Here is a 27397-nt window from a genome sequence, read left to right on the forward strand (position 1 = left end):
CAACATACCACTCCCACTCAGCTGTTTCCTCAACCGTCCATAGGTAAAAGTTTTTCTCTGTCGCGCTACACTAACTTCTCTACTTCTATTTAGCACACCAACACGTTTCTAGACGTTATTCAGAGGCCCACGCGTCCAAACCTCCGCAGGTCTCAGCCATGTCTCTATCGGACCAGAGCCAACAGTGGTATCCCACCAGCGTAAAGGTAACTGTGCTTCAGGCAAGAAGCCTGAGGATAAAGGGAAAAAATGGCACCAACGACTCATACGCCATCATGCAAGTGGCCAAGGATAAATTCTCTACATCGGTGGCAGAAAAGAGCGTGGCACCGGTGTGGAAAGAGGAGGCCACGTTCGAGCTGCCGCTCTTCCACAACGGTAACACAGAGAAGTGTACGTTGCATGTCCACGTAATGCACCGGGCTCTCGTGGGATCGGACAAGTTGCTCGGGCACGCAGTCATCAACCTGTTGGAGCTCAGCGAGGTTAAATCCCGCAATAAGACTGAGTGAGTGTTCACGTCTCTATCCAGTAATAATCACAGCTTTCAATTTCTACATTGCTCAAGAAAGTGTTTGCCGTTAGTTACACAATTCCTTTTTAAATGGGTGATCTCCGTAGTTGTAATAGCCTATTTAAGACAATGGAGCACCACAATGTCACTACTACATTGGCCTTCAAAAGGGGTTGTAATTATACACGAAGAACAGACTGCTTCATATTCCACTTGTGTAATAATCACTCAACTCAACATGCAACAACAATGTTATGTAATAATTACAACAATACAGTATAAGAGCAGGCTATAGGCCTAAAGTGTTATCCCACATGGTTTTACTCTGACAATTCCCTCAGAGTGCTACAGCCAGTCGTTAAGCCTATGGAATAATATTGATTGTTGCTTTTTAGTTCACTCCTCTTGCTTGCCTTCACCTCCCATTGAGTGACACTGTTTGTTTTGACAGCCTACTGATTTAGCTCATAATAGTGCAGCAGCACAACACCCCATTACCAATACCTCACAAATTGCCTCTGAGTCATTAGTTCATAGCAGTGTTCTCTCCCTTTATGAATATCTGTAAAGGTTTAATATCTCCGAACCATTGGTTTTCAGTACTGAAGCCCTAAAAGAGGGGTTTGTTTGACTGTATACTGTATTTTGACTGTATTCATTTATGTTATAAAGAAGGTAAAGTTATGTACATCTATCTGTATGTCACAGGTGTTCATATATTATAACAGTCAAAACAATCCCTAATGTATAGTTTTGAACTGAAAAATGAGGATCTGAGTCAACAGTAAAAGCCTCTGTCAAACAAAAGCTGAGCCTTGCGGTCGTCTGTTCCGCGACACTGTGTCCTGGAATAAAACACCCAGCTGAAGTCTGGAAGGAAATGAGGAGGAGGGGGGCAGGAAGAGTCAACCAGGGGTCTCAGACCTGTGAGGTGTGTGACCATGAGTACCCTCTTGGAGGTTACAAAAACAAAATGAACAATGAACACAATGCTGTGACTGCAGCTTCTTATCTTCGGTGAAGCACTCAATGTGAATCCAAACAGAAAGGCAATAAAAAAAACAGACTGACTGCTCACAGAATGACAAATATGATGATTAACTGTATGGGGGAGAGCATCACCTCACTACTACTGCAGCTGTGTTGAGAGGACAGTGTGGAGAAACGTAGGGCAAGGTAGGTAGGGGTGGCGGCTTTCATTGTTGTCCAATGTTATTATTCATTCGCAGAAAAATAGAGCAATACATTTGGGAATCGTAAAAAAAATGTAAAACAATGTGGTCAGGCTTGTTCAACATGTCCCTCTAGTCCAGGGCTCTCCAACCCTGCTCCTGGAGAGCTACCCTCCTGTAGGTTTTTGCTCCAACCCCAGTTGTAATTAACCTGATTCAGCTTATCAACCAGGTAATTATTAGAATCCGGTGCGCTTGATTAGGGTTGAGTCAATTACTGTGAAATGTACATAGAGAAATGACATAATTGATGTAGATGACTGTGTGTGTAAACAAGTTATGTTTAGTTAACGCATCTCCCTTTATGAGGGAGGCCATTCAGTCTAAAAATACTGATCCAGTCTGGAATATTAGTCAGGTTCACACACCATCCTTCCATGTTACTGAGTGACTGACAACACCCCAAAAGACTCATCCTTTCCTTCTACACCTCCCTGCTAGTGTTTGGAATACTGAGCAAGCATGTCAGGGAAATACATGCCCGCTTGTGGAATCTACTTAGGGGCCACATAGCAGCCACAGCTGTTATACTGTATGCAGTAGCTGAGTAGTTATGTAAACATAAATATTTTAAATCAACTCTCTGGCCTTACAGCTGCACTATCATTGCCAAAGCAGTAAGGATAGGGCACTTACAGTAAGCCCAATTATTATTTCATCCCAATATAGCTCTGTAATTCAATTGACGTTAGACAACAAAGTTGTCAAGTTGTTTTGAAAGTTTCTCAGTGAACAGGACACACCCAGACAATCCATGTAGTTGTTCACTGATTTGATGCCTGTGTGGACATCATGTCACACCTCTCAACAGACCCTTGTGAACAACGCCCTGCTAGGGAAGGGCCGGGCATTGGAGAAGAACAAGAGAAGTAACTTTACTGAACATCAGTGAAAAGGAAGTAAACTGTAGTGGCGTTAGCTGGGTGGAGGGAGCTGACTAAGAACAGGATAGAACATTCAATGAAAGGGTCATTTAGTATGAAAAGGCCCGGCGTCAGAGTATCATCTCAACGCAGCAGTCTCGCATCCCAGTGTGAAGTACACAACGTGCAGTACTACTGCTGCTCACAGGCAGGATAAACTAATGGAAAGAGATGGAACACTGTGTGAGTCAGCATTTAGGCTATTATTATTCTAATGGCTCTTCAGCACATACTCTTCCTGTGTAACCATGAATGGCTGATAAAACAATGCCTTCCTTGACACAAACCGTTCTTATCACAATATGCAGCCGAGTCTCTCCCCCTCATACACATGCACACACACATTCACTGAGAGAGAGAGAGACTTAACTGAAAGCCAGCCTTTTATTCAAAATATGGCCACTATAATAAGGTTTGCAGATGAAATTGTGTTTGGTGCAGTCACTCTATTAAACTATCTGTGTATGAACAGCCTTGTCCGTGACATAGTTATGCCACAGAGGCGGTACTCCATATACCTTCATTGTGATAAAAAGAGCTGAGGAAAAATATGCACAAATAAATGTTCTGCCAAGAACAGGGTTGGAGAGCCCTGCTCTATTCCATTGAGTCAATTACTGTGAAATGTACATATAGAAATTACATAATTGATGTACATTACTGTGTGTGTGTGTGTGTGTGTGTGTGTAAACAAGTTCTCGTTGAATGACAAACACTTAATTTAATAATCTTTTTGTACGAGCGAACAGCTGAAAAAAAAAAAAAACCTGCCTAAAAACCAAACCGAACAAAAACATCACAATTTCATCATAATATATGCGGGAACTGTTTCAACTGGGAAGCATGCAATAGTCTTTACTGTTTTTCGTCCTAAATTAAGTAATGTTCTTGTTAAGCCTGTCGCATGATTCCCAGTTGAAACAGTTTGTGCATGTATTATGATTTGGTGACATTTTGGTTTTCCACATTTTTGTCCAGATTTTTTTGGAGGCAAGTCAAAGTTATATAGCTAAAGTCTACGCCCCTTCGTCAGTGATTGGTCAACAGTATAGACTAGCAGGAGTGGGAACTGTGGACTGGATTCTTAATTTAAGTGTTTGTTGTCATTTAACAAGGGGCGACTAGTTTTCGTGCTCATCTTGTCACTTGAGAAATACTGCACCGAACATCTTAGTTAGATGTAAAATTGCGAGACTAAGACCTCCCCTGCAAAAACGTCAAATCAAGAAATCTGTAATTACTTTTGTCAGACTAATCCAGACTATTTTGAGGAAGTGTTATTGGTTATGTTATTACTACGATGGCTGAAGAGGGACAACAATAATATTGGCGCTTTTTTTAATCGTTTTTCAACCGAAGCTCTTCAGCGAGTATGTGAGCACAGACATTCGCTTCACCAAGTCGAGTTCTGCTAGGAGCAAGCCGAACCTATGTATGCGGACAGATTTAGAGAGTACAGCAGCGGGGGGGTTTATTAATTAGGCTGCAGGCTTATTTATTTCACAACTTCTTGAGAAATATTACATCTCACTAAGCTGTCTCTGGGTATTTCAGTCCACACACAAGATGTGACCATGTCTTATTTCGCTGCTATACACAGCACCAGGTGATGTGCAGTGCACGCACACACTTAAGTCTGGTAAGTGGACACTCTTGAAAGTGGATATTGCTGTGTCTTGTGATGTGTAAGGAGAGTGCTTCTTGGTCAGACTGTTAGAGTAAATCTAGTTTGGTTATTGCATCTTTCTGATGACCTATGCAAAGATCCATCATGATTTGCCATCTCCTTTTATATAGGATCAGACTTCTCATGCCCTATGTAAAGTCCATTCTCCATGATGATAATTGGTTTCATGCTACATGCTTTATCTGAGTAGTAGACAGTCTGGAGACAGGGCTGAGGATCTCCACGGCGGATAGTTTTTTTTTCTCTCTCTGTGTGATAGGTTCATGTGACGTTATCACTGACCTTTAGCTAAAATGCCCAACTTCAGCAGAATTATTTTTCTTTTCTTCTCAGACCTGAATTCTTCCCAGAGCTACTTTTATATGCCATCTTCATAGCCTCTCAACTGTTTTTCTATGTCTGGTCAAAGGACATCCATGGTAACTCATAAAACCTGATTCATACACCTTAGTACTGTATACAATGCATATCGACCTTAGTTTTGAGTTCTTCAGAAAATGTCTTAACTCCCTGAACACGGCTCACTGGTTTTTTCTTATTGTGTTCTACTCTGCTTTCTCAAGGTTGACTATGGTGTACCTGATTTCTGCGGCGGCCAAATCCAGACTTAACCTCACATTCCAGAGTGTTTAACTTGAAAAACAAACCTATTATTGTCCCCGTGCTCCCCCTCTCCGGTGGTTGGGACTTGACCGTGGCTTTACCAGCTCCCAAACAGACCGCGTTGTGTTTGACTTAAAGCAGACAACTCAGTGTTACTGTTTACACCGCCTTCCTTCCAATTCTCACTAGCCCCTGCCTGCTGCAGACAGCTTCTACCTCTTTCTGAAACAGATGCAGTTCATTCAGATTCATTCAGACATTTTTTTTGTCATTTTCTAAAGGACTAGCTGATTGCCTTTGAAAGATTAACATGTTTTATTCAAAGGGCAGTTTCATACATTGGCACTGTATCTAGACATTGACACAGCACAAATATCCCTCTGGTAATGATTTCTTACTCTTAACGCTGAACTGTGTTTGTACAGTACCAGTCAGAAGTTTGAACACACCTACTGATTCCAGGGTTAATCTTTATTTTTACTATTTTCTACGTTGTAGAATAATAGTGAAGACATCAAAACTATGAAATAACACATGGAATCATGTAGTAACCAAAAAAGTGTTAAACAAATCAAAATATATTTGAGATTCTTCAAAGTAGCCACCGTTTGCCTCGATGACAGCTTTGCACGCTTGGCATTCTCTCAACCAGCTTCATGAGGTAGTTTCTCCAAGTTCAGTCGCAAAAACCATCAAACGATATGATAAGACTGGCTCTCATGACGACCGCCACAGGAAAGGAAGATCCAGCATTACTTCTGCTGCAGAGGATAAGTTCGTTAGATTTACCAGCCTCAGAAATTGCAGCCCAAATAAATGCTTCAAGTAACAGACACATCTCAACATCAACTGTTCAGAGGAGAATGCGTGAATCAGGCCTTTATGGTCGAATTGCTGCAAAACAAACACTACTGAAGGACACCAATAAGAAGAAGAGACTTGCTTGGGCCAAGAAACACGAGCAATGGACATTAGACCGGTGGACATCTGTCCTTTGGGCTGATGAGTCCAAATTAGAGATTTCTGGTTCCAACCGCCGTGACTTTGTGAGACGCGGTGTAGGTGAACGGATGATCTTTGCATGTGTGGTTCCCACCGTGAAGCATGGAGGAGGAGGTGTGAGGGTGCTTTTCTGGTGACACTGTCAGTGATTTATTTAGAATTCAAGGCACACTTAACCAGCATTCTGCAGGGATACGCCATCCCATCTGGTTTGCACTTACTCCCACTATCATTTGTTTTTCAACAGGACAATGCCCCAACACACCTCCGGGCTGTGTAAGGGTTATTTGACCAAGAAGGAGAGTGATGGAGTGCTGCATCAGATGACCTGGCCTCCACAATCACCTGACCTCAACCTAATTGAGATGGTTTGGGATGAGTTGGACCGTGGAGTGAAGGATAAGCAGCCAACAAGTGCTCAGCATATGTTGGAACTCCTTCAAGACTGTTGGAAAAGCATTCCATGTGAAGCTGGTTGAGAGAATGCCAAGAGTGTGCAGAGCTGTCATCAAGGCAAAGGGTGGCCACTTTCAAGAATATAAAATATATTTTGATTTAACACTTGTTTTGCTTACTACATGATTACATGTGTTATTTCATAGTTTTGATGTCTTCACTATTATTCTACAATGTAGAAAACAGTAAAAATAAAGGAAAAACCTTTGAACGAGTTCGTGTGTCCAAACTTTTGACTGGTACTGTATATACCTGCAAGCGCTTCCCCATCAATTTTCTGAAGGGGGAACATGGACCTTAGAAATCAGCCTCAAATCCCTTCTCTGTGTGTTACTGATCTGACACATGTATAGAAGTAGGGTAGATGTACAATGGGGACCATAAACTTTTGGATAGTTTTGCATAGTGTATTAATATAACACTTAGTATGTTTATGCACACTAATAATTCAATATTAAACTGATTATGGCAGTAGGCTGAGCATGGCATTTGTCATGTAAACACCTTACTCTGCTTATCTTAATTGGCCTGAAGTCATAATCACAGTAAGTATACGCCAATTGAACACCTGGATTTCGGAGCAATCTTTAGAATTATTAGGACATGTAAACGCCTTAGTGTGTTAGAGGTGTATTTGATCTGCGCATATGCAAGCATCCCTCTTTTGTGAGTTTGGTAAAACTGAAAGTATGCATCTTAGAAATAGTTTTCACATACAAACTTCATATGTCCCAACTCAGAATCAAATAGGCATCACAAAAATAACACGGTTGCGGCGATAGAATGTTTATTTTGATTGGCGATTTTCTGCGTTTACCAAAGTCCCATCAGGTAACCTGATTTCAGATGTGTCCATGTAAACAGGATTATTAGGGAAATAATTATTCTTTCAAAGCATGTAAACGTTTAAATTGAACTATTATATTATCCTTATTTAATACTAATGATCATATTGTGTGCATGTAACCGTACTCATTACTAATGCTTGATTTCCATGAGGATATGGAAAAGCGACATGGCAGCACATTTTTCAGTGCATATTTTTCTTCAGCTCTTTTTATCACAATGAAGGTACATGGAATACCTCTGTGGCATAACTATGTTACGGACAAGGCTGTTCATAGACAGATACTTTAAGATTGACTGCACCAAACACGATTTCATCTGCAAACCTTATTATTATGATAGGCCATATTTTTTTTACAAAAGGCTGGCTTTCAGTTAAGTCTCTTTCTCTCTCTCTCTCTCTCTGTGTGTGTGAGGGGGAGATTCTCGGCTGCATATTGTGATAAGAACGGTTTGTGTCAAGGAAGGCGTTGTTTTATCAGCCATTCAGGGTTACACAGGAAGAGTATGTGCTGAAGAGCCATTAGAATAATAATAGCCTAAATGCTGACTCACACAGTGTTCCATCTCTTTCCATTAGTTTATCCTGCCTGTGAGCAGCAGTAGTACTGCACGTTGTGTACTTCACACTGGGATGCGAGACTGCTGTGTTGAGATGATACTCTGACGACGGGCCTTTTCATACTAATTGATCCTTTCATTGACTGTTCTATCCTGTTCTTAGTCAGCTCCCTCCACCCAGCTAACTCCACTACAGTTTACTGTAACTGTTGTAACTTCCTTTTTACTGATGTTAAGTTACTTCTCCTCTTGTTCTTCTCATTGAATGCATTCAATTGTACAACTGACTAGGTATCCCCCTTTCCCTTTCTCCAATGCCCTTCCCTAGCAGGGCGTTGTTCACAAGGGTCTGTTGAGAGGCGTGATGTGACGTCCACACAGGCATCAAATCAGTGAACAACTACAAGGATTGTCTGGGTGTGTCCTGTTCACTGAGAAACTTTCAAAACAACTTGACATTTTCACAGAGAGAAGAATGAACTGTCCTTTGTTGTCTAACGTCAATTGAATTACAGAGCTATATTGGGATGAAATAATAATTGGGCTTACTGTAAGTGCCCTATCCTTACTGCTTTGGCAATGATAGTGCAGCTGTAAGGCCAGAGAGTTGGTTTAAAATGTTTGTTTACATAACTACTCAGCTACTGCATACAGTATAACAGCTGTGGCTGCTATGTGGCCCCTAAGTAGATTCCACAAGCGGGCATGTATTTCCCTGACATGCTTGCTCAGTATTCCAAACACTAGCAGGGAGGTGTAGAAGGAAAGGATGAGTCTTTTGGGGTGTTGTCAGTCACTCAGTAACATGGAAGGATGGTGTGTGAACCTGACTAATATTCCAGACTGGATCAGTATTTTTAGACTGAATGGCCTCCCTCTTGAAGGGAGATGTGTTAACTAAACAGAACTTGTTTACACACACAGTCATCTACATCAATTATGTCATTTCTCTATGTACATGTCACAGTAATTGACTCAATGGAATGGAGGGACAGGTTGAACAAGCCTGACCACATTGCCCTTTTTTTTTAAACGTTATTTTGTACATAATGTTGCTGCTACCGTCTCTTATGACCGAAAATAACTTCTGGACATCAGAACAGTGATTACTTACCTCGAACTGGACAAAGATTTGTTTACTTATCGAGTCCGACGCAAAGGATATACTGCTTTGTCGGGAGTGGGCTCAGATCCCCGTCATTTGTGTGAAGAAAAGACGGAGAAAAAGGTTGCGGATGTCAGGCTGCCTTCTGAGAATTTCGTAGTCGAGTGAGTAAACCTCCACTACCATCCGTTCTATTGGCCAACATGCAATCATTGGAAAACAAAATGGATGATATTCGATCAAGACTATCCTACCAACGGGACATTGAACTGTAATATCTTATGTTTCACCAAGTCGTGGCTGAACGACGACACGGATAATATAGAACTGGTGGGATTTTTCATGCATCGGCAGAACAGAGAAACTACGTCTGGTACGACAAGGGGCAGGGGTGTGTGTGTGTCTATTTGTCAACAGCTGGTGAGCAATGTCTAATTTTAAAGAAGTCTCAAGGTATTGCTCGCCTGAGGTAGTGTGATCTACAGTTTATCATAGAGTACTCCATCTACCAAGAGATTTCTCATCTATATTATTCGTAGCCGTCTATCTACCACCACAAACCGATGCTGGCACTAGGACCGCACTCAACAAGCTGTATAAGGCCATAAGCAAACAAGAAAATGCTCATCCCGAAGTGGTGCTCCTAGTGGCCAGGGACTTTAATGCAGGCAAACTTAAATCTGTTTTACTTCTACCAGCATGTCACGTGAATATGTCAGAGGGGGAAAAAAACTCTAGACCACATTTACTCCACACACGGAAACGCATACAAGGCTCTCCCACGCCCTCCATTTGGCAAATCTGACCATAATTCTATCCTGATTCCTATTTACAAGTAAAAACTAAAGCAGGAAATACCAATGCCTCGCTCAATACGGAAGTGGTCAAATGACGCTGATGCTATGCTACAGGACCATTTTGCTAGCACGGACTGGAATATGTTCCGGGATTCATCCATTGGCATTGAGGAGTATACCACCACAGTCATCGGTTTCATCAATAAGTGCTTCGAAGACGTCGTCCCCACAGTGTCCGTACGTACATATCCCAACCAGAAGCCATGGATTACAGGCAACATCCGCATTGAGCTAAATGCTAGCGCTACCACTTTCAAGGAGCGGGACACTAATCTGGACGCTTATAAGAAATCCCGCTACGGACTCAGGCGACCCATCAAGCAGGCAAAGCATCAATACAGGGTTAAGATTGAGTCCTACTACACCGGCGCTGACGCTCGTCGGATGTGGCAGGGCTTGAAAACTATGACGGACTACAAAGGGAAACCCAGCCGCGAGCTGCCCAGTGACATGAGCCTCGATGAGCTAAATGCCTTTATGCTCGCTTCGAGGCAAGCAACAATCAAGCATGCATGAGAACACCAGCTGTTCCAGACGACTGTGTGATAACGCTCTCGGTTGCCGATGTGAGCAAGACCTTTTTAAACAGATCAACATTTCCAAAGCCGCGGGGCCAGACGGATTACCAGGACGTGTATTCAAAGCATGCGCGGACCAACTGGCAAGTGTTTACAATGACATTTTCAACCTCCATGACCGAGTCTGTAATACCTACATGTTTCAAACAGACCCCCATAGTCCCTGTGCCCAAGGAGGCGAAGGTAACCTGCCTAAATGATTACCGCCCCATAGCACCCACGTTGGTAGCCATGAAGTGCTTTGAAAGGCTGGTCATGGCTCACATCAACAGCATCATCCCTGATACCCTAGACCCACTCCAATTCACATACTGCCCCAACAGATCCACAGATGACACAATCTCAATCGCACCCCACACTGCCCTTTCCCACCTGGAGAAAAGGAACACCTATGTGAGAAAGCTGTTAATTGACTACAGCTCAGCGTTCAACAACATAGTGCCCACGAAGCTCATCACTAAGCTAAGCACCCTGGGACTAAACACCTCCCTCTGCAACTGGATCCTGGACTTCCTGACAGGGCGCCCCCAGGTGGTAAGGTTAGGCAACAACACGTCTTCCACGCTGATCCTCAACACTGGGGCCCCTCAGGGCTGCGTGCTTAGTCCCCTCCTGTACTCCCTGTTCACCCACGACTGCGTGGCCATACACAACTCCAACACCATCAAGTTTGCTGACGACACAACAGTGGTAGGCCTGATTACCGACAACGATGAGACAGCCTATAGGGAGGAGGTCAGTGACCTGGCAGTGTGGTGCCAGGACAACAACTCCCTCAATGTGAGAAAGATGAAGGATCTGATCGTGGACTACAGGAAAAGGCGTGCTGAACAGACACCCATTTAACGTCAACGGGGCTGTAGTGGAGCGGGTTGAGAGTTTTAAGTTCCTTGGTGTCCACATGGCCACATCACCAATGAACTATCATGGTCCAAACACACCAAGACAGTCGTGAAGAGGGCACGACAACACCTTTTTCCCCCTCAGAAGACTGAAAATATTTGGCATGGGTCCCCAGATCCTCAAAGTTCTACAGCTGCACCATCGAGAGCATCCTGACCGGTTGCATCACCGCCTGGTATGGTGCTACAAAGGGTAGTGCTTATGGTACATCACTGGGGCCAAGCCTCCTACCATCCAGGACCTATATACTAGGCGGTGTCAGAGGAAAGCCCAGAAAATTGTTAGACTCCAGTCACCCAAGTCATAAACTGTTCTCGCGGCTACCGCGCGTGAAGTGGTAATCCTAGCGCCAAGTCTAGGACCAAAAGGCTCCTTAACAGCTTCTACCCCCAAGCAATAAGACTGCTGAACAGTTAATCAAATGGCCTCCCAGAGTATTTGTTTTTACACTGTTTTTACACTGCTGCTATTCGCTGTTTATTATCTATGCATAGTCACTTTACCCCTACCTACATGTACAAATTACTTTGACTACCCTGTACCCCTGCACATTGACTCGGTACCGGTACTCCCTGCATATAACCTCGTTTTTGTTATTTTATTGTTTATTTTTTACTTAAGAAAATATTTACTAAATAAACTAAACTCTTTCTTGAACTGCATTGTTGGTTAAGCGCTTGTAAGAAAGCATTTCACGGTAAGGTCTACACTTGTTGTATTCGGTGCATGTGACAAAGTTTTGATTTGTTTTATGTTGTACAATTGTATTGCTCTATTTTTCTGTGAATGAATAATAACATTGGACAACAATGAAAGCCACCACCCCTACCTACCTTGCCCTACGTTTCTCCACACTGTCCTCTCAACACAGCTGCAGTAATAGTGAGGTGATGCTCTCCCCCATACAGTTATTTCTCATTCTGTGAGCAGTCAGTCTGTTTTTTTTGCCTTCCTGTTTGGATTCACATTGAGTGCTTCACCGAAGATAAGAAGCTGCAGTCACAGCATTGTGTTCATTGTTCATTTTGTTTTTGTAACCTCCAAGAGGGTTTGAGACCCCTGGTTGACTCTTCCTGGCCCCCTCCTCACTCATTTCCTTCCAGACTTCAGCTGGGTTGTTGAGGAACAGGCGACCTCAGGCCTTATGGGTTTTGCTTGACAGACTTTTAATGCTGACTCGGCTCTGCATTGCTCAGTTCTAAACTATAACTGAATGATTGTTTTGACTCTTATTCCATTATATGTACAGCGGAAACATACAGATGTATGAACAGAACCTTCTTTATAACAGAATACATACAATAGGGATTTCTTGAGGGTCATTGAACAAATCAGCATGAACGACAAGAAATTACTTGATGCAGTTCTTACAATGTGAGTCTTTCTCTTTGTACTCTGACCTTCTTTTTCCCAGAAGGCATCTTCTATACAAGTGAACCAGTAAATGAAACAGACTAGGTGTAGAGGAACTCGTTTTGTGATATTCTGATTATATTTAATTTACTGCATTCATTAAAAGAAGTGCCTGGGGATTTTGTAAGTCATTAATTAAATATGAACCTAAATTCAGTGTAATCGTAACAGACTCGTAACTATATTTTCCCTGCATAGCCTGTAGCTATGATCACTCCTAGAACCCTCCAATGTAAAGTCCATTAATTCAGTTTAGAAATTCACATTGCAAAATGATTTCACTCCTGGATCCCGGTAAACCCATTTCCACTCCTGGCCTGTAGTAGCCTATACAGTACATTTTAAGGCATGGTGTTCAGTCTTAACATACAACAGAAGTGTGCTACAACTTAGTAGGATGGCAAGGATGAAATTGTCTTTCTTTCTATGTGACCATTTAGTATGAATCATAATGCCCACTGACTCTCAAGATCACTTACCGCATCTTCGGTCATTTCCCCTGGCTCCTCCACCCTTGGGCCTCTCCAAAGAAATCACTGTTTCCATGGAAGGACTCTTAACATTTGAAAGGAAAAATAGCAGCAGCCCCAACTTACTGGAATTATTCTCTTGGTTATGATAAACCCCTTGGAACCAATAGGATTATAGTGCAACAAATAAGGGGGAAAAAATACAGCCTTGACTAAAGCTATGCAATGGGTGACAGCTTTCTTTACATGTTGTTAGCTATCACAAATAGACACTATATATTTTAGAACTGGAGGTGAAGCCCAGGGGCTGATGAATACATGACACGTTATTTGATCATCAGCCTTCCTCTGCTTATGCAGACTGTGGTTGTTCAGACAGATCAGTCTGCTAAGTGTGTGTTATCTGAAAAGAGTGGTGAATGCCTACACATTTCTAGTTAATTCTGAGTGCCCTTACATGTTATTGGAGGAGCTCAGTAGACATCTAAAGAAATATAACATTACCTTGGTTCTTTCTTTCACTGCCTCACATTCATAGACCTTGTTCTTGAGCCATCTCTCAGATAAGAACAGCATGTGTTTCAAACCAATTCAATGAAACTATTTCATAAACAATAGACTTTCTCTCAACAGTTGGCATAAGCTGTTGGATAAGGCAGGCAAGCCAGACAAAGACAGGGGAGAGGTGCTGGTGGACATCCAGTTTATGAGGAACAACCTGACAGCCAGCATGTTCGACCTCTCTGCTACAGACAAGCCTCGCTCCCGCCTGGGCAAGTTCAAGGACAAGGTTCGAGGCAAGAAGAAGGAGGGTCTGTCGGACTCAGCGTCTGCCGTGGTGCCGTCCTGCACCCAGGTTCTGACGGACAGCGAGGGAGAGGGGGAAGGGGAGGGAGGTGCAGACAAAGAAGAGAAAAAGAAGAAAAACAAGCTGAAGTCTCTGTTTTCTCCCAAGTCTAATCTGCAGCGTCACGGACTGTCGCAATCCATGTCTGTCCTGGGCCCTCTGCCTGAGAAGAACTCCTCACTGAGTGGCAGCCCCTCAGGCCTCAACGAGGACTCCTCTGAAGGTGAGCATCATTACAGACTGGCCTTCCATTTTAAATATAGCATAATCTATTAGAAAAGTTGTTACACTGTGTTTACAAATCAAACTTCCCCCCCTTCTTTCTCATCCACAGGTAAAAATAAATTCAAGTTTCTGACCCATAAGCGCACAGGCAGTTCCGACAGTAAGGCTTCTCAGGGCTCCTTGTCTCTAGGGCGATCTAAGATCCCTGCCCCGCTTGCAGAGCAGAGTAACCTGTGCATCAACGGCAGTCACGTGTACACAGAACATCCCCAGCCCCGGAGCGCACGCACCGGCTCCACCTTCAGCCTTGCCAGCTCAGGCCACGGTTCCATGGAAGACCTACGCAGGGCCCAGGGCCGTAAGAGCTCCAGCACCTCCATGGACTCTCTCACGGCCCTGAAGCAGCCCTCACCCTGGGCAGAGGTGGAGAGCAGCAGGGCAGAGGAGGAAGAGGAGGAGGAGGAGGAAGAAAGAGTTAAGCTGGACGAGATGAAGAGAAAGGAAGAGCAGGAGAGAAAGAAGATAGAGGAGGAAGAGAGGATGAGGAAGGAGGAACAAGAGAAAAGGAGGATTGGGAAGGAGGTAGAAAGACTTAGGTTTGAGGAGGAGAGGAAACGGATTGAAGAGGAGAAGTTGAGGTTTGAGGAGGAAGAGAAAACAAGGAAACGGGAGCAGGAAAACAGAAAGAGGATGGAGGAGGAAAAGATTAGGGTTGAGGAGGAAAGTAGAATGATGGAAGAGAGGAAGAGGAGACTGAAGGAGGAGGGAGAGGAGAGGGAAAAGAAGAAAGAACAGGAAATGATTAGGTTACAGGAGGAAATGGAGGAACAAGATAGGTGGGAAGAAGAGGAAAGGATGAGGAGAGAAGAGCATGAAAGAATGAAGAGGGAGGATAGACTGAGGAAGGAGGACGAGAGGAAAATGAGGGAGGTGGAGGAAAGATTGAAGAGGGAGAAAGAGGAGAGGATTAAGGAGGAGGAAGAAAGGATTAGGAGAGAACAAGAGGAAGATATGCAAAGAAGGGAGGAACGGGAGAGGAAGATGAGGGAGGAGGAAGAAAGACTAAGGGCGGAAGAGGAGATGAGGGAGGAAGAAGAAAGAGTGAAGAGGGAGCAGGATAGACTGAGAGAGGAGGAGAGAAGAGTGAGGGAGGAAGAAAGAGTGAGGAAGGCCGAGGAGGAAGATGGGCTGAGAGAGGAAATGGGGATAAAGAGGACAGAGGAGGAGGAAAGAATTAAGAGAGAAGAGGAGGATAGGCTGAGAAAGGAGGAAGAGGAGAGGAAGGAGGAAGAGAGGATCAGGATATTAGAGGAGGAGATGTTGAGAAAGGAGGAAGAGGAGAGGAAGATCAGGATGGAGGAAGAGAGGATAAGGAGATTAGAGGAGGAGATGTTGAGAAAGGAGGAAGAGGAGAGGAAGATCAGGATGGAGGAAGAGAGGATAAGGAGATTAGAGGAGGAGATGTTGAGAAAGGAGGAAGAGGCGAGGAAGATCAGGATGGAGGAAGAGAGGATAAGGAGATTAGAGGAGGATAGGCTGAGGAAGGAGGAAGAGAGGATCAGGATATTAGAGGAGGAGATGTTGAGAAAGGAGGAAGAGGCGAGGAAGATCAGGATGGAGGAAGAGAGGATAAGGAGATTAGAGGAGGAGAGGCTGAGGAAGGAGGAAGCAGAAACAATGAGGCTTGAAGAAGAAAGGGGGAATGAACAGGAGAGGAGGGATAAGGTGCAGAAAGAAAGATTTAGGGTGGAGGAAGAAAATGTGAAAAAAGAGGAGTTGCGACAGGAAGAGAAAAGGAGAAGTGCACAGATGGAGGAAGAGCAAAGGCGTGAGGAAGTTGAGAAGCAGATGGAGCAGAATAGCGAGACGAAGGTCACCGTATGCAATAATCCTTTTGAGGAAGCCTCTCCCACCAGTTCATTTGATGACACCTCTTCAAATAATCTGTTTGAGGAGAACCCTATGACCACTACTGGACCCATCAGCTGCCGGATAAATAAAGTATCAGCAGTCAAGCCAAGGTCAGTCACATATACACACTGTCTCAGTTCCCTTTGCCAGAATTCCATTAGCCCTTGGGTGCCATAAATTATGGATGCGCTATTTATTTAGTCTCCAAAAGCAGCAGGGGGAAAATACCCAAGTGTCTTCTGGAATCCCCTGAGATCTCTGCTTTCATCCGCACACACTAACTTTCCCTCTCTCAAATCTCAGATTCTCTGATTCAGACATCCCATTTCATCTTCTAACAAAACAATATCAATAATGCTAACATTCTTTTTCCTCTGCGCTGTCAGAGCAGGGTGGCACAAGTCAGATTTATGTGGAAAACCTACCAACTTGTCTGAGAGAGACTTTTATACCACCAGTTAATCAAGGGATGCAACAAGCCCAATGTATGGACGTGGCACGGTATGGACAAGACTCGGCTGGATGTAATTGGGTTGGTTTTATTGGATCTTTACTGCTTTGGTACAAAATTGAGATTTGAGCAGAAAACCTGTTGCCTTATCAATGACTTTGGTACAGGGTGATGCTCAGTAGAGAATATTAAGTTCATCTCCGAGTGTTGGAGTCATGGCTGTTTGGCGTTAAGCGAGATGTCCTGGTATCTGTTGGCCTGAGGTGTATTACACTACTCTCACATGCGCATCTCATTAAAGCACAATCCCCTGAAGTAATATGACACCGTCATGAAAGTTGCAGTGCAGTGGAAAATGTGGATGTGCGTGTTGGAAACCTTTGGCTCAGCTAGGATTGGCTGCTACTCCCATGAATCATACCTTGCTATACAGTTTCTACAGATGTCATATTAAAGGTGTTACAGTGAGACACAAAGCATTAGGTGATTGCTCAGGTTTTTAACTAGGGCGTTGATGTTGAATGACTCATGAGTATGTATGCTGATGAGGATGATGCGACTCAGTGTATTCAAGCAAGGCTGTTTGGTCATGTGAACAGGCAAGGTTCAGAGGCTGGAAAGATGATTTATCTTTTTTATTTCTCGTTGTGATCCATGTTTCATGTTTTGTTATTTTAAATCTACATGTAAAACCTTTCCGTTCCTTAGTGTGTATGTGTTACTAACATAAACATTATAACTAACCTTCATGTCCCTCTCATAAAGACCTAATAAAATTAAATCCCACCCTTTCTCCCATGTTCTTGTCTGGTGAGTTACGAGCAACTAGTAACAACTTTATGTAACACCTCTTGTAGTTTGCATTGCCTACCTCTCCGCTAACTGGAATGTGCTTGTGTGTGGATTCCAACAAGACTTTCATAGCATTTCATCATTTAGTTTTAGAAACAAATTCTATGTTCTTTAAAAAGTTTTGAAAGTTGTTCCATTTTCAATGTTTGGTAGTTAGACCTTGTCATCAGCAACAACAACAAAAAATCTCACTGCACCCTCCCCTTCCTAACCCTGCTCTTCCAGACCCTCTTCATGGGGGAACCCTTCAAAGCCTGCTATATCTTCCAACCCCTTCTTATCGTCCTCGTCTCCTGAACTGGAGAGTTCTATGGACTCCCCCAGAGGTGATAGGGAATCCGGAGACGCTATTGACCCGTCTACTGATCTGATGGAGAAGAAAGACCCTGACTCTGTGGCTCCCAACAATCAGCCCTGGGCTCGTAAGGACAACTGGCCCAGTAAATCTCATTGTGCCACACCTACCCTCGCTAAAACAAAGCCAACAAAACCGCCCCCTCCCCTCAGACGTCAATCTTCCACGTCATTGGTGGGAAGTGGGGATGACCAGGGGAGTGTTAGTGGTAAGGACCATTCCAGTGTCAGACAGGATAAGGGCCCAGCTCCACTGCCTCCAGACAACCAGCGATGGGCTCATAAGGACAACTGGCCCTGTAAGTCCAACCCTGATTCTGCCACTCCTACCCTCACCCAAAAAACGCCAACAAAACCGCAGCCTCCTCCAAGACGCCACTCTGCCACGTCATTGGTGGGAAGCGAACATGACCAGCACTTAAATGAGAGTGTTAGTCAGGATGATTCCAGTGTCAGGAGGGACAAGCGTCCTGCTCCACTGCCTCCTGACAGACCAATCCAGGCTCCAAGCCAGACACAGAGGGACCAGAGTATGACCAGTGTGAATCAGGGACATAAGGACAGAGTGGGTGCCTCCATGTCCAAGGTTTCTCAACGTGTGGTACAGATGATCACGCCACTGAGATCTTCCTCCACAGCTACAACAGAACACATCAGTGGAGGCCAGAGCTCTGCCCACCATGGGAATCAAGCAGAGGAACCCATGCCATCAGCCACTGGGGGGTTGATGGTTGTGAAACACAGTAAAGGTCCAGCACCCTCCAGGCCCCAGCACCTTCCAGGGAAGACAATGCCAACAGCTGATGTGTTAGATGAGCAATCAAATACTGAGGAACATGACTCTTCGGTTGAGTTTGGTCCAAATAATCCCTTTGCAGAAGACTGCAGAATGGAGAAGTCCTCTGGATGTGGTGAAGAACAGAGTCTAACTGGTGAGCGTCAGGAGAGCCTGAACTCTCACAATCAACAGAGTTGTACCTCCACAGATGCAGATCTAGGTCCGTTTCAGAAGCATGTGGTTGGGGACACAACTGAGCTTCCAACGCCAGATGTTCTGCTAGCTGAGGATGTCTCCTGTCCCACCAAAAGCACATCAGCAAAGCGTGCCCGTGCTCCCTTGCCTCCAGTGAAGATAACATCCACCTTTAGAGAGGAGGGAGCTGGTAAACGGAGTTCTGGAAAACTACAAAGCCCAGGGGCTCCCACTTCGAGTAAGCTTTCCTCAGGTAACTGGGTAAAAAAGCAGAATGGCGGGGTGGGTGTGGCACTACCATGTGTTACCCTTGCCCAGCCCTCATGTTTCCCCTCACCTGCCCCCTCTGCCATACCCCACCCCGAGCCCCTGAAGGGATCAGGGGGCAGGAGAGACTGCCCTCCCCAGACAACAAGCTCTGTCCCTGGCCAGAAGACCCTGCTTCATGCTGGAGCTCTGCCCTCCATTACAGAGCAGTGCAGTGGAGAGGAGGCAGGAGGGAGAGGGGACAGGTCTACCTCAAGCACATGCAGGTGAGAGAGATCTCAGCCTTTTCCTGAAGCGTGTAGCAGCTATGTGCTGTCCACCAAACCTCTCCTGTAGAATGTACTGTAGTTAGAATTACTAAACCTCCCCAATCGCTTGTAAAATGCATTGTTCCAGAACACTTCATGAATGTGACCCTTTATAAAACTCTTCTACTCTCTTATCAAATGTTTATCTGCACTTTCCTGAATTAAATCACTAACTTATGACTAGGTTGTATTTGCAGTACTTTCAAACATTTTGCAAAGGAAATCATAGCTGGTACTATTTTATTAATTATTTTATTATTATGGAGTTTAACATAAAGCAAAAGGAACATAGCTCCCCAGAGCAATTAGCAGTATATTATGTCATCAAAGAGCACTTAGCTACTAATTACTGCAGATGTCATTTATTTTCTGCTAGTTGTTTAATTATGATGTCATTCACACAATGCCCTCAGCCAGTATGAATCACGTCTATAGAAATGCCAGCCTTTGTAGCTTTCATTGTTTTTTGTCATGTTATTCTTCCTGTAGAATCTGATAAAGCTCAGTGGAGCCTGTAAAATGCCATTACTCAGACTGTGTGTACACTGTGGATCCTCTGCAGTCTAACCTTATCTAAGAGGGAAAGAAGAGTACAGATACAGTCAATTGTGAAGACAAACCCTGCTCAGATTTCTTGTCATGTCTAACTGATCAAACAAATCGTTTCCCACTGTTGGCAACAAGCTTCAACTCTTTTTTTTTTTTTTTTTTTTCTGTGCTAGGAGACAGATAATAATCAGACCTGCTTTTTGAGAAAAGGCATTTATCCCGATATCCCCCACATCCACCTGCTGCATCCCCTCTAATAACACAATACTTTTCAGAAAAGTTTGAGTCTCTTACTCTCACTGTCTGTCTCTCGATTCAGGCCACACCCAGTAAAGCCCTTGAGTTCCCTGGAAAACCAGCCAGCCTCCAACATCCACGAGGAACAGGCTGCCAAATGTACAGGGATCCTCGGTGGCCTTCAAGAGAAGATAAAGGTACTTTAAAGGAATATACAGTCAGGTCCATAATTATTGGCACCCTTGATAAAGATAAAATAAATAATACAAATACTGAGCTGTATTATTTTATACTAATACGCTTACTCAGAGAAAGATTTTGTTTAACAAAATAATTGACACCTCTATTTTCAATACTTTAGCACCCTCCCCTTGTGAGGATAATTAGGCTTTTTCTAAAATGTTTTATGAGATTGTAGAACACGTTGGGTGGGATCTTAGACCATTCCTCAATACAGAATCTTTCCAGATCCTTGATATCCTTTGTCTGCTCTTATGGACTGCCCTCTTCAATTCAAACCACAGGTTTTCAATGGGTTACAAGTTCAGAGACTGAGATGGCCATTGTAAAATGTCGTTTGTATAGTCATTTAACCATTTCTTTGTCGATTTTGATCAGTGCTTGAGGTTATTGTCTTGCTCGAAGATCCACTTGTGGCCAGGTTTTTTGGATAAAATGTCCGGGTACTGGGTAAAGTTCATGATGCCGTTGACCTTAACAAGGGCCCTAGGACCAGTAGAAGCAAAATAGCCCCATAACATCATAGATCCACCACCATATTTTACTGTAGGTATGAAGTACTTTTCTGCATACAGTGTATGCTTCGGTTTTTCAAACCCACCACTGGTATGGGTGGTCAAAGAGCTCTATTTTCATGTCATCTAACCACTAACTTGTGACTAGGTTGTATTTGCAATACTTTCAAAAATTGTGCAAAGGAAATCATAGCTGGTACTATTTTATTAATTATTATATAATTATTATTATGGAGTTTAACATAAAGCAAAAGGAACAGTATAGTAACAGTATATTATGTCATCAAAGAGCACTTAGCTACTAAGTAATTAATGCAGATGTAATTTTTCTCTGCTAGTTGTTTAATTGTGATGTCATTCACACAATGCCCTCAGCCAGTATGAATCACATCTACAGAAATGCCAGCCTTTGTAGTTTTCATAGTTTTTTGCACCTGTGCTGGAATAATACATTATGGCCTTTCTCTTGCATTTCAAAGATGATGGTACAAATTTTTGATGATTTCATGTCAGGCTCAATCCCAAAACCACGTGACCGCCCTCCTGAAGCGTCTTACAAGTCGACGGCACATGAAAGGGGAGGAGACCGGTTAAAGAATAATTTTTAAGCCTTGAGAACTCAGACATGGCGTGTGTATGTGTGCCATTCAGAGGGTGAATGGGCAAGACAAAAGGTGTACAGTTGAAGTCGGAAGTTTACATACACCTTAGCCAAATACATTTAAACTCAGTTTTTCACAATTCCTGACATTTAATCCTAGTAAAAATTCCCTGTCTTAGGTCAGTTAGGATCACCACTTTATTTTAAGAATGTGAAATGTCAGAATAATAGTAGATAATTACTTCTTTCAGCTTTTATTTCTTTCATCACATGGTCAGAAGTTTACATACACTCAATTAGTATTTGGTAGTATTGCCTTTAAATTGTGTAACTTGGGTCAAACGTGTTGGGTAGCCTGCCACAAGCTTCCCTCAATAAGTTGGGTGAATTTTGGCCCCTTCCTCCTGACAGAGCTGGTGTAACTGAGTCAGGTTTGTAGGCCTCCTTGCTCGCACAAGCTTTTTCAGTTCTACCTACAAATCTTCTATGGGATTGAGATCAGGGCTTTGATGGCCACTCCAATACCTTGACTTTGTTGTCCTTAAGCCATTTTGCCACAACTTTGGAAGTATGCTTGGGGTCATTGTCCGTTTGGAAGACCCATTTACGACCAAGCTTTAACTTCCTGACTGATGTCTTGTGATGTTGCTTAAATATATCTACATACTTTTCCTTCCTCAGGATACCATCTATTTTGTGAAGTGCACCAGTCCTTCATGCAGCAAAGCACGCCCACAACATGATGCTGCCACCCCCGTGCTTCACGGTTGAGATGGTGTTCTTCGGCTTGCAAGCCTTCCCCTTTTTCCTCCAAACATAACAATGGTCATTATGGCCAAACAGTTCTATTTTTGTTTCATCAGACCATTTCTCCAAAAAGTACGCTCTTTGTCCCCATGTGCAGTTGCAGGACTTGTTTTACTGTGGATATAGATACTTTTGTACCTGTTTCCTCCAGCATATTCACAAGGTCCTTTGCTGTTGTTCTGGGATTGATTTGTACTTTTCGCACCAAAGTACGTTCATCTCTAGGAGACAGAACACATCTCCTTCCTGAGCGGTATGACCGCTGCGTGGTCCCATGGTGTTTAGACTTGCGTACTATTGTTTGTACAGATGAAGTGGTACCTTCAAGCGTTTGGAATTTGCTCTCAAGGATGAGCCAGACTTGCGGAGGTCTACAATTTCTTTTCTGAGGTCTTGGCTGATTTCTTTTGATTTTCCCATGATGTTAAGTAAAGAGGCACTTTGTTTGAAGGTAGGCCTTGAAATACATCCACAGGTACACCTCCAATTGACTCAAATGATGTCAATTAGCCTATCAGAAACTTCTAAAGCCATGACATCATTATCTGGAATTTTCCAAGCTGTTTAAAGGCAGCCAACTTAGTGTAGGTAAACTTCTGACCCACTGGAATTGTGATACAGTGAATTATAAGTGAAATAATCTGTCTGTAAACAATTGTTGGAAAAATTACTTGTGTCATGCACGAAGTAGATGTCCTAACCAACTTGCCAAAACTATAGTTTGTTAACAAGAAATTTGTGGAGTGGTTGAAAAACGAGTTTTTATGCCTCCAACCTAAATGTATGTAAACTTCCGACTTCAACTGTAGATATGTATGGGGTAAGGTGATTAGGCATCAGGATATATGATAAACAGAGTAGCAGTAGTTTAAATTATGATTGTATGTATGTGTTTAGAGTCAGTATAAATGTGACTGCATGTTATGTGTATTTTGGAGTTTCAGTGTGCATAGAGACAACAAAAAAATGCAAGGGTCAACTCAGTGTGTGTAGCCATTATGTTAGCTATTTAACAGTCTTACAGCTTGGGGATAGAAACTTTTCAGGAGCCTTTTGGTGTCAGACTTGATGCACCGGTACCGCTTGCTGTGCGAAAGCAGAGAGAACAGTCTATGGCTTGGGTGGCTGGTCTTTCACACCTCCTGATATAGAGGTCCTGGATGGCAGGGAGCTCGGCCCCAGTGATGTACTGGGTTGTCGGCATCAACCTCTGTAGCACCATGCGACCAAGGGTGGTGCTGTTGCCATACCAAGCAATGATGCAGCCTGTTAAATGCGGCGTACAATAAAGGTTAAATAACTTTTTTTTTTTTTTTTTTTTTAAGTCAAGATGCTCTAAATGATGCAGCTGTCGAACCTTTTTGAGGATTTGAGGCCCATGCCAAACCTTTTCAACCTCCTGATGCAGAAGAGGCGCTGTCACGCTTTCACAACTTTACGTGTGTGAGTGGACCATTTTTAAGTCCTTAGTGATTTAGACAGCGAGGAACTTGTAGCTCTTGGCCCGCTCCCCTACAGCCCCGTCGATGTGTATGGGGGCGTGCTCGCGGCCCCCGTTTCCTGTAGTCAACGATCAGCTCCTTGGTCTTACTGACGTTGAGGGATAGGCTGTTGTCCCGGCACCACATTGTCGTGTTGTCAGCAAACTTGATGGTGTTGAAGTCGTGTGGGTCCACGCAGTCATGGGTGAACAGGGAGTACAGGAGGGGACTAAGCACACTGTGGGGCCCCCGTTTTGAGGGTTAGTGTGGCGGAGGGGATGTTGCCGACCCTCACCACCTAGGGTTGGCTCGTCAGGAAGTCCAGGATCCAGTTGCAGAGGGAGGAGTTCAGTCCCAGGGTCCTAAGCTTGGAGGGAACAATGGTGTTGTACGCTGAGTCAATGAACAGCATTCTCACATAACTTTACAACTACTTTGCAAGGTTAGGGGAAGGAGAAGCTAACATGCTAATTAGTTGCAAAATAGCTAAAAAGTAGTTGCAAAGTTACTAATTAGCTTAAATGCTAAAGTTGTCCATGATGAGATTCGAACAAGCAACCTTTGGTTTGCGAGATGTTCGCGTCATACACTCGACCAGCCACCTTACTTTCATTTTTGCCTTAAGCAACCTGTCTTATGTAACCATACAAGTTGTAACATATACTAATTTCAGTGTCCCAGATTTACATTTACTATGGTACGTCTAGTCCGAGACCAGGCTGCTAAGACGTCTGTCCTCAAAACAGTTTATGGACTTGGGCTCATGTATAACGCATTTAATGAACTTGCCCTGTCCGAGTGTAGCCTAGCTCTTGCAAGATCACATAGGCCTAATAATTTAATTCGTATTTACATAACAGACCCGAATATAATAGCGTAGAAGTAGGCCTATATTACTGTTACACCAAAAACACCACCTCAGTAATTATTTATGACTTTTAGGGTTCTCGCTGAAGTCACTTTTTTTTTTTTCCTCATGCGGCCAAAACTCAACTGAGCACACAACTCGGCAGGCTGTATAGTCTATGCTTCGATTGAAACAAAATACAAGAACAATACAATTGTTTAGGCCATCTGCTGTAATTCGCTTACAGAACAGTAGTTCAAGAAGATCTAAATGCATATTCCCATGAAACTGATTGAGATCAAATGAATGGCATGGAGTTTGGACATTACACCTGAATAATTAGCATTCATGATTGCCTATTTTGGTGTGAGGGTAATAAAAATAGAAAGCGTTTGGCCTTCCGAGTGGCGCTGTGGTCTAAGGCACTGCATCACAGTGCTAGCTGTGCCATTAGAAATCCTGTTTCAAGCCCAGGCTCTGTCGCAGCCGGCTGTGACCGGGAGACCCATGGGGCGGCGTACAATTGGCACAGCGTCGTCCGGGTTAGGGGAGGGTTTGGCCGGCAGGGATGTTCTTGTCCCATCGTAGCACTAGCGACTCCTGTGGTGGGCTGGGCACAATGCACGCTGACACGGTCACCAGGTGTACAGTGTTTCCCCTGACACATTAGTGCGGCTGGCTTCCGGGTTAAGCGGGCATTGTGTCAAGAAGCAGTGTGGCTTGGCTGGGTTGTTTCGGAGGACACACGGCTCTCGACCTTCACTTCTCCCGAGTCCGTACGGGAGTTGCAGCGATGGGACAAGACTGTAACTACCAATTGGGGAGAAAAAGGACCAAAAAAAATGTGGGAATAATTTGAGACAATATTTGTGGGCATAGGCAGACTTTGCAATTGGAGGACGGTTACAAACTTTGAGAAATGATAACGTCATTTAAAAAAAACAAATGCATTTCTGCATCTAAAAGAATGGCACTACACCCCTCTGTATGTGTACTGAATAATCAGACCCCATTGTGTCTAAGAAAAAAGGTGCTATCTAGAACCTAAAAGGCTTCTTCGCCTGTCCCCATAGGAGAACCCTTTGATGAACACTTTTCGGTTCCTTTCCACAGATGGTTCTACATGGAACCCAAAAGGGTTATCCTATGGGAACAGCCAAAGAACCCTTTTTTCTAAGAGTGTATGTTGGGAAAAGTGTTAATATGCACAGCAGGGGCTCTTTTTGATAATATTATCAGAATAATCTTATGCAATTAACGTACCGGGATATATTTGAAATCAATCCCCCAGGCACCTCATGCAAATGTCCTGTGCTGCTGTTTCAATTTATCTAACAAGTTATTTGATGCACAGTTGGTTTTAATGAAACATTAGTACAATAAAATCCCATTCTAGCTACATGTAACACGCACGCACGCACACTCGCATACATACATACAAACACAGTCGCAACAAGCCCTCCCAAATGCTCCCTGTAAAGAATTGCCACAGATTAATTGATCTATTCTACAACATTCTTTCTCTTGTCGATGGCGCACCATAAGCTCACTGTGAATAACACAGGCAAAGCCCAATCGTGTTGGGATCTGAGACATACGAGCTCTAACAGAGTTCTCACAAAGCTGTCAGAGCTCACAAACCTCTCTAAGTCTCTGTGCTCATATCATAGGATCAAATACTTTTTAGAATGGAGATTTAGGTAACATTGCACCATCCAATGCCCTCCATTATAAGTGTCTGAAAGCTAGACCTTTCTTGTGCATTGAATGTTTCTCTATGTAAGGGTTCGTGCATAGTTCAAACATTGCTTTATAGGGAAAGGGGGATACCTAGTCAGTTGCACAACTGAATTAAACCAAAATTTGACTTCCAAATTTAACCCAACCCCCCCTGAATCAGAGAGGTGCGGAGGGTTGCCTTAATCAACGTCATCAGTGCTCAGAGAGCAGTTGTTGGGGGTTAACTGCCTTGCTCAGGGGTAGAATGGAATATTTTCCACCTTGCTGGCTTGGGGATTCAAACCAGTGACTTTTCAGTTACTGGCCCAACGCTCTTAACCACTAGGCTACCTGCCGCCAGACATTATAGATAATGCATGGCATATAGTATCCTTGGAGAAGTATATGGAAAAATATAAATGGCACTGACTGATTGTACCAGCTCCATTCCCTCCCTTTCCTTCTAGGTCAAAGACACAGGGGTTAAAGGTCCCTACTCCCAGCTGACCCAGGAAGAGCTGATCTCCCTGGTGGTGAAGCAGCAGGAGCAGCTCTCCAAAAGGGACGATAAGATCAAGGAGCTGGAGCAGTACATTGACAACCTGCTGGTGCGCATCATCGAGGAGAAACCCAGTATCCTGATGACCATGAACTCACTCAAATGAGTGTTCCTAATCATTCAGAGCAGGGCCTTCCTAAAATGTGTATCTTCCTCAATGCACATGTATTGGGCTGGTTGAATATTTCTGGCTTTCCTCCCAAATAACTTTGAATTCACCCAACACCCATGTACATTACATTTTGACTAAAGGATTTATTTACTTTATGGTGTGTAAAGACGGTATAAGAACACAAACAAAGCACAAGTCCATATAGGCCTGTGGGAAGTTGCCTTATGTTTTTGACAGTTCGATTTTTCTTAGTATTAATGTTTTGATTTTTTTGCGATGAGTATGATATGAAGGTTAAATCCAGCGCAATGACACTGAAGAATGAATTGAATAATAAAAGCTCCAACAGAACAGTGGAGTTTGCATATTTGGTAACACTTTCTGTAAAGTAG

General features: G+C 43.5%; 1 protein-coding gene across 2 annotated transcripts; it reads left to right on the forward strand.

The window, feature by feature from the left end:
* Positions 1 to 27356, forward strand: rab11fip1b (RAB11 family interacting protein 1 (class I) b). Of its 2 annotated transcripts, XM_045690063.1 has the most exons (6): positions 1 to 508; positions 13784 to 14220; positions 14332 to 16243; positions 17662 to 19296; positions 20207 to 20321; positions 26802 to 27356. In XM_045690063.1, exons 1-6 carry the CDS (start codon positions 159 to 161, stop codon positions 26997 to 26999), a joined length of 4647 nt encoding a protein of 1548 aa, XP_045546019.1. In that variant the 5' UTR covers positions 1 to 158; the 3' UTR covers positions 27000 to 27356. The 2 variants fall into 2 exon arrangements, with proteins under 2 accessions (XP_045546019.1, XP_045546022.1); XM_045690066.1 differs by lacking the exon at positions 17662 to 19296 and having other exon boundaries at positions 2 to 508.
* The last annotated feature ends 41 nt before the right edge of the window (positions 27357 to 27397 follow it).

The sequence above is a fragment of the Salmo salar genome, chromosome ssa01 (assembly GCF_905237065.1).
Source record: "Salmo salar chromosome ssa01, Ssal_v3.1, whole genome shotgun sequence".
Lineage (NCBI taxonomy): Eukaryota > Metazoa > Chordata > Actinopteri > Salmoniformes > Salmonidae > Salmo > Salmo salar.

Bases quoted from the DNA above. Each gene is read 5' to 3' on its own strand.
- rab11fip1b (XM_045690063.1), top strand. From the start codon at position 159: ATGTCTCTATCGGACCAGAGCCAACAGTGGTATCCCACCAGCGTAAAG. The intron at 19,297-20,206 runs GTGAGAGAGATC...CTCTCGATTCAG, and splicing joins TCTACCTCAAGCACATGCAG to GCCACACCCAGTAAAGCCCT. The intron at 20,322-26,801 runs GTACTTTAAAGG...CTTTCCTTCTAG, and splicing joins GCCTTCAAGAGAAGATAAAG to GTCAAAGACACAGGGGTTAA.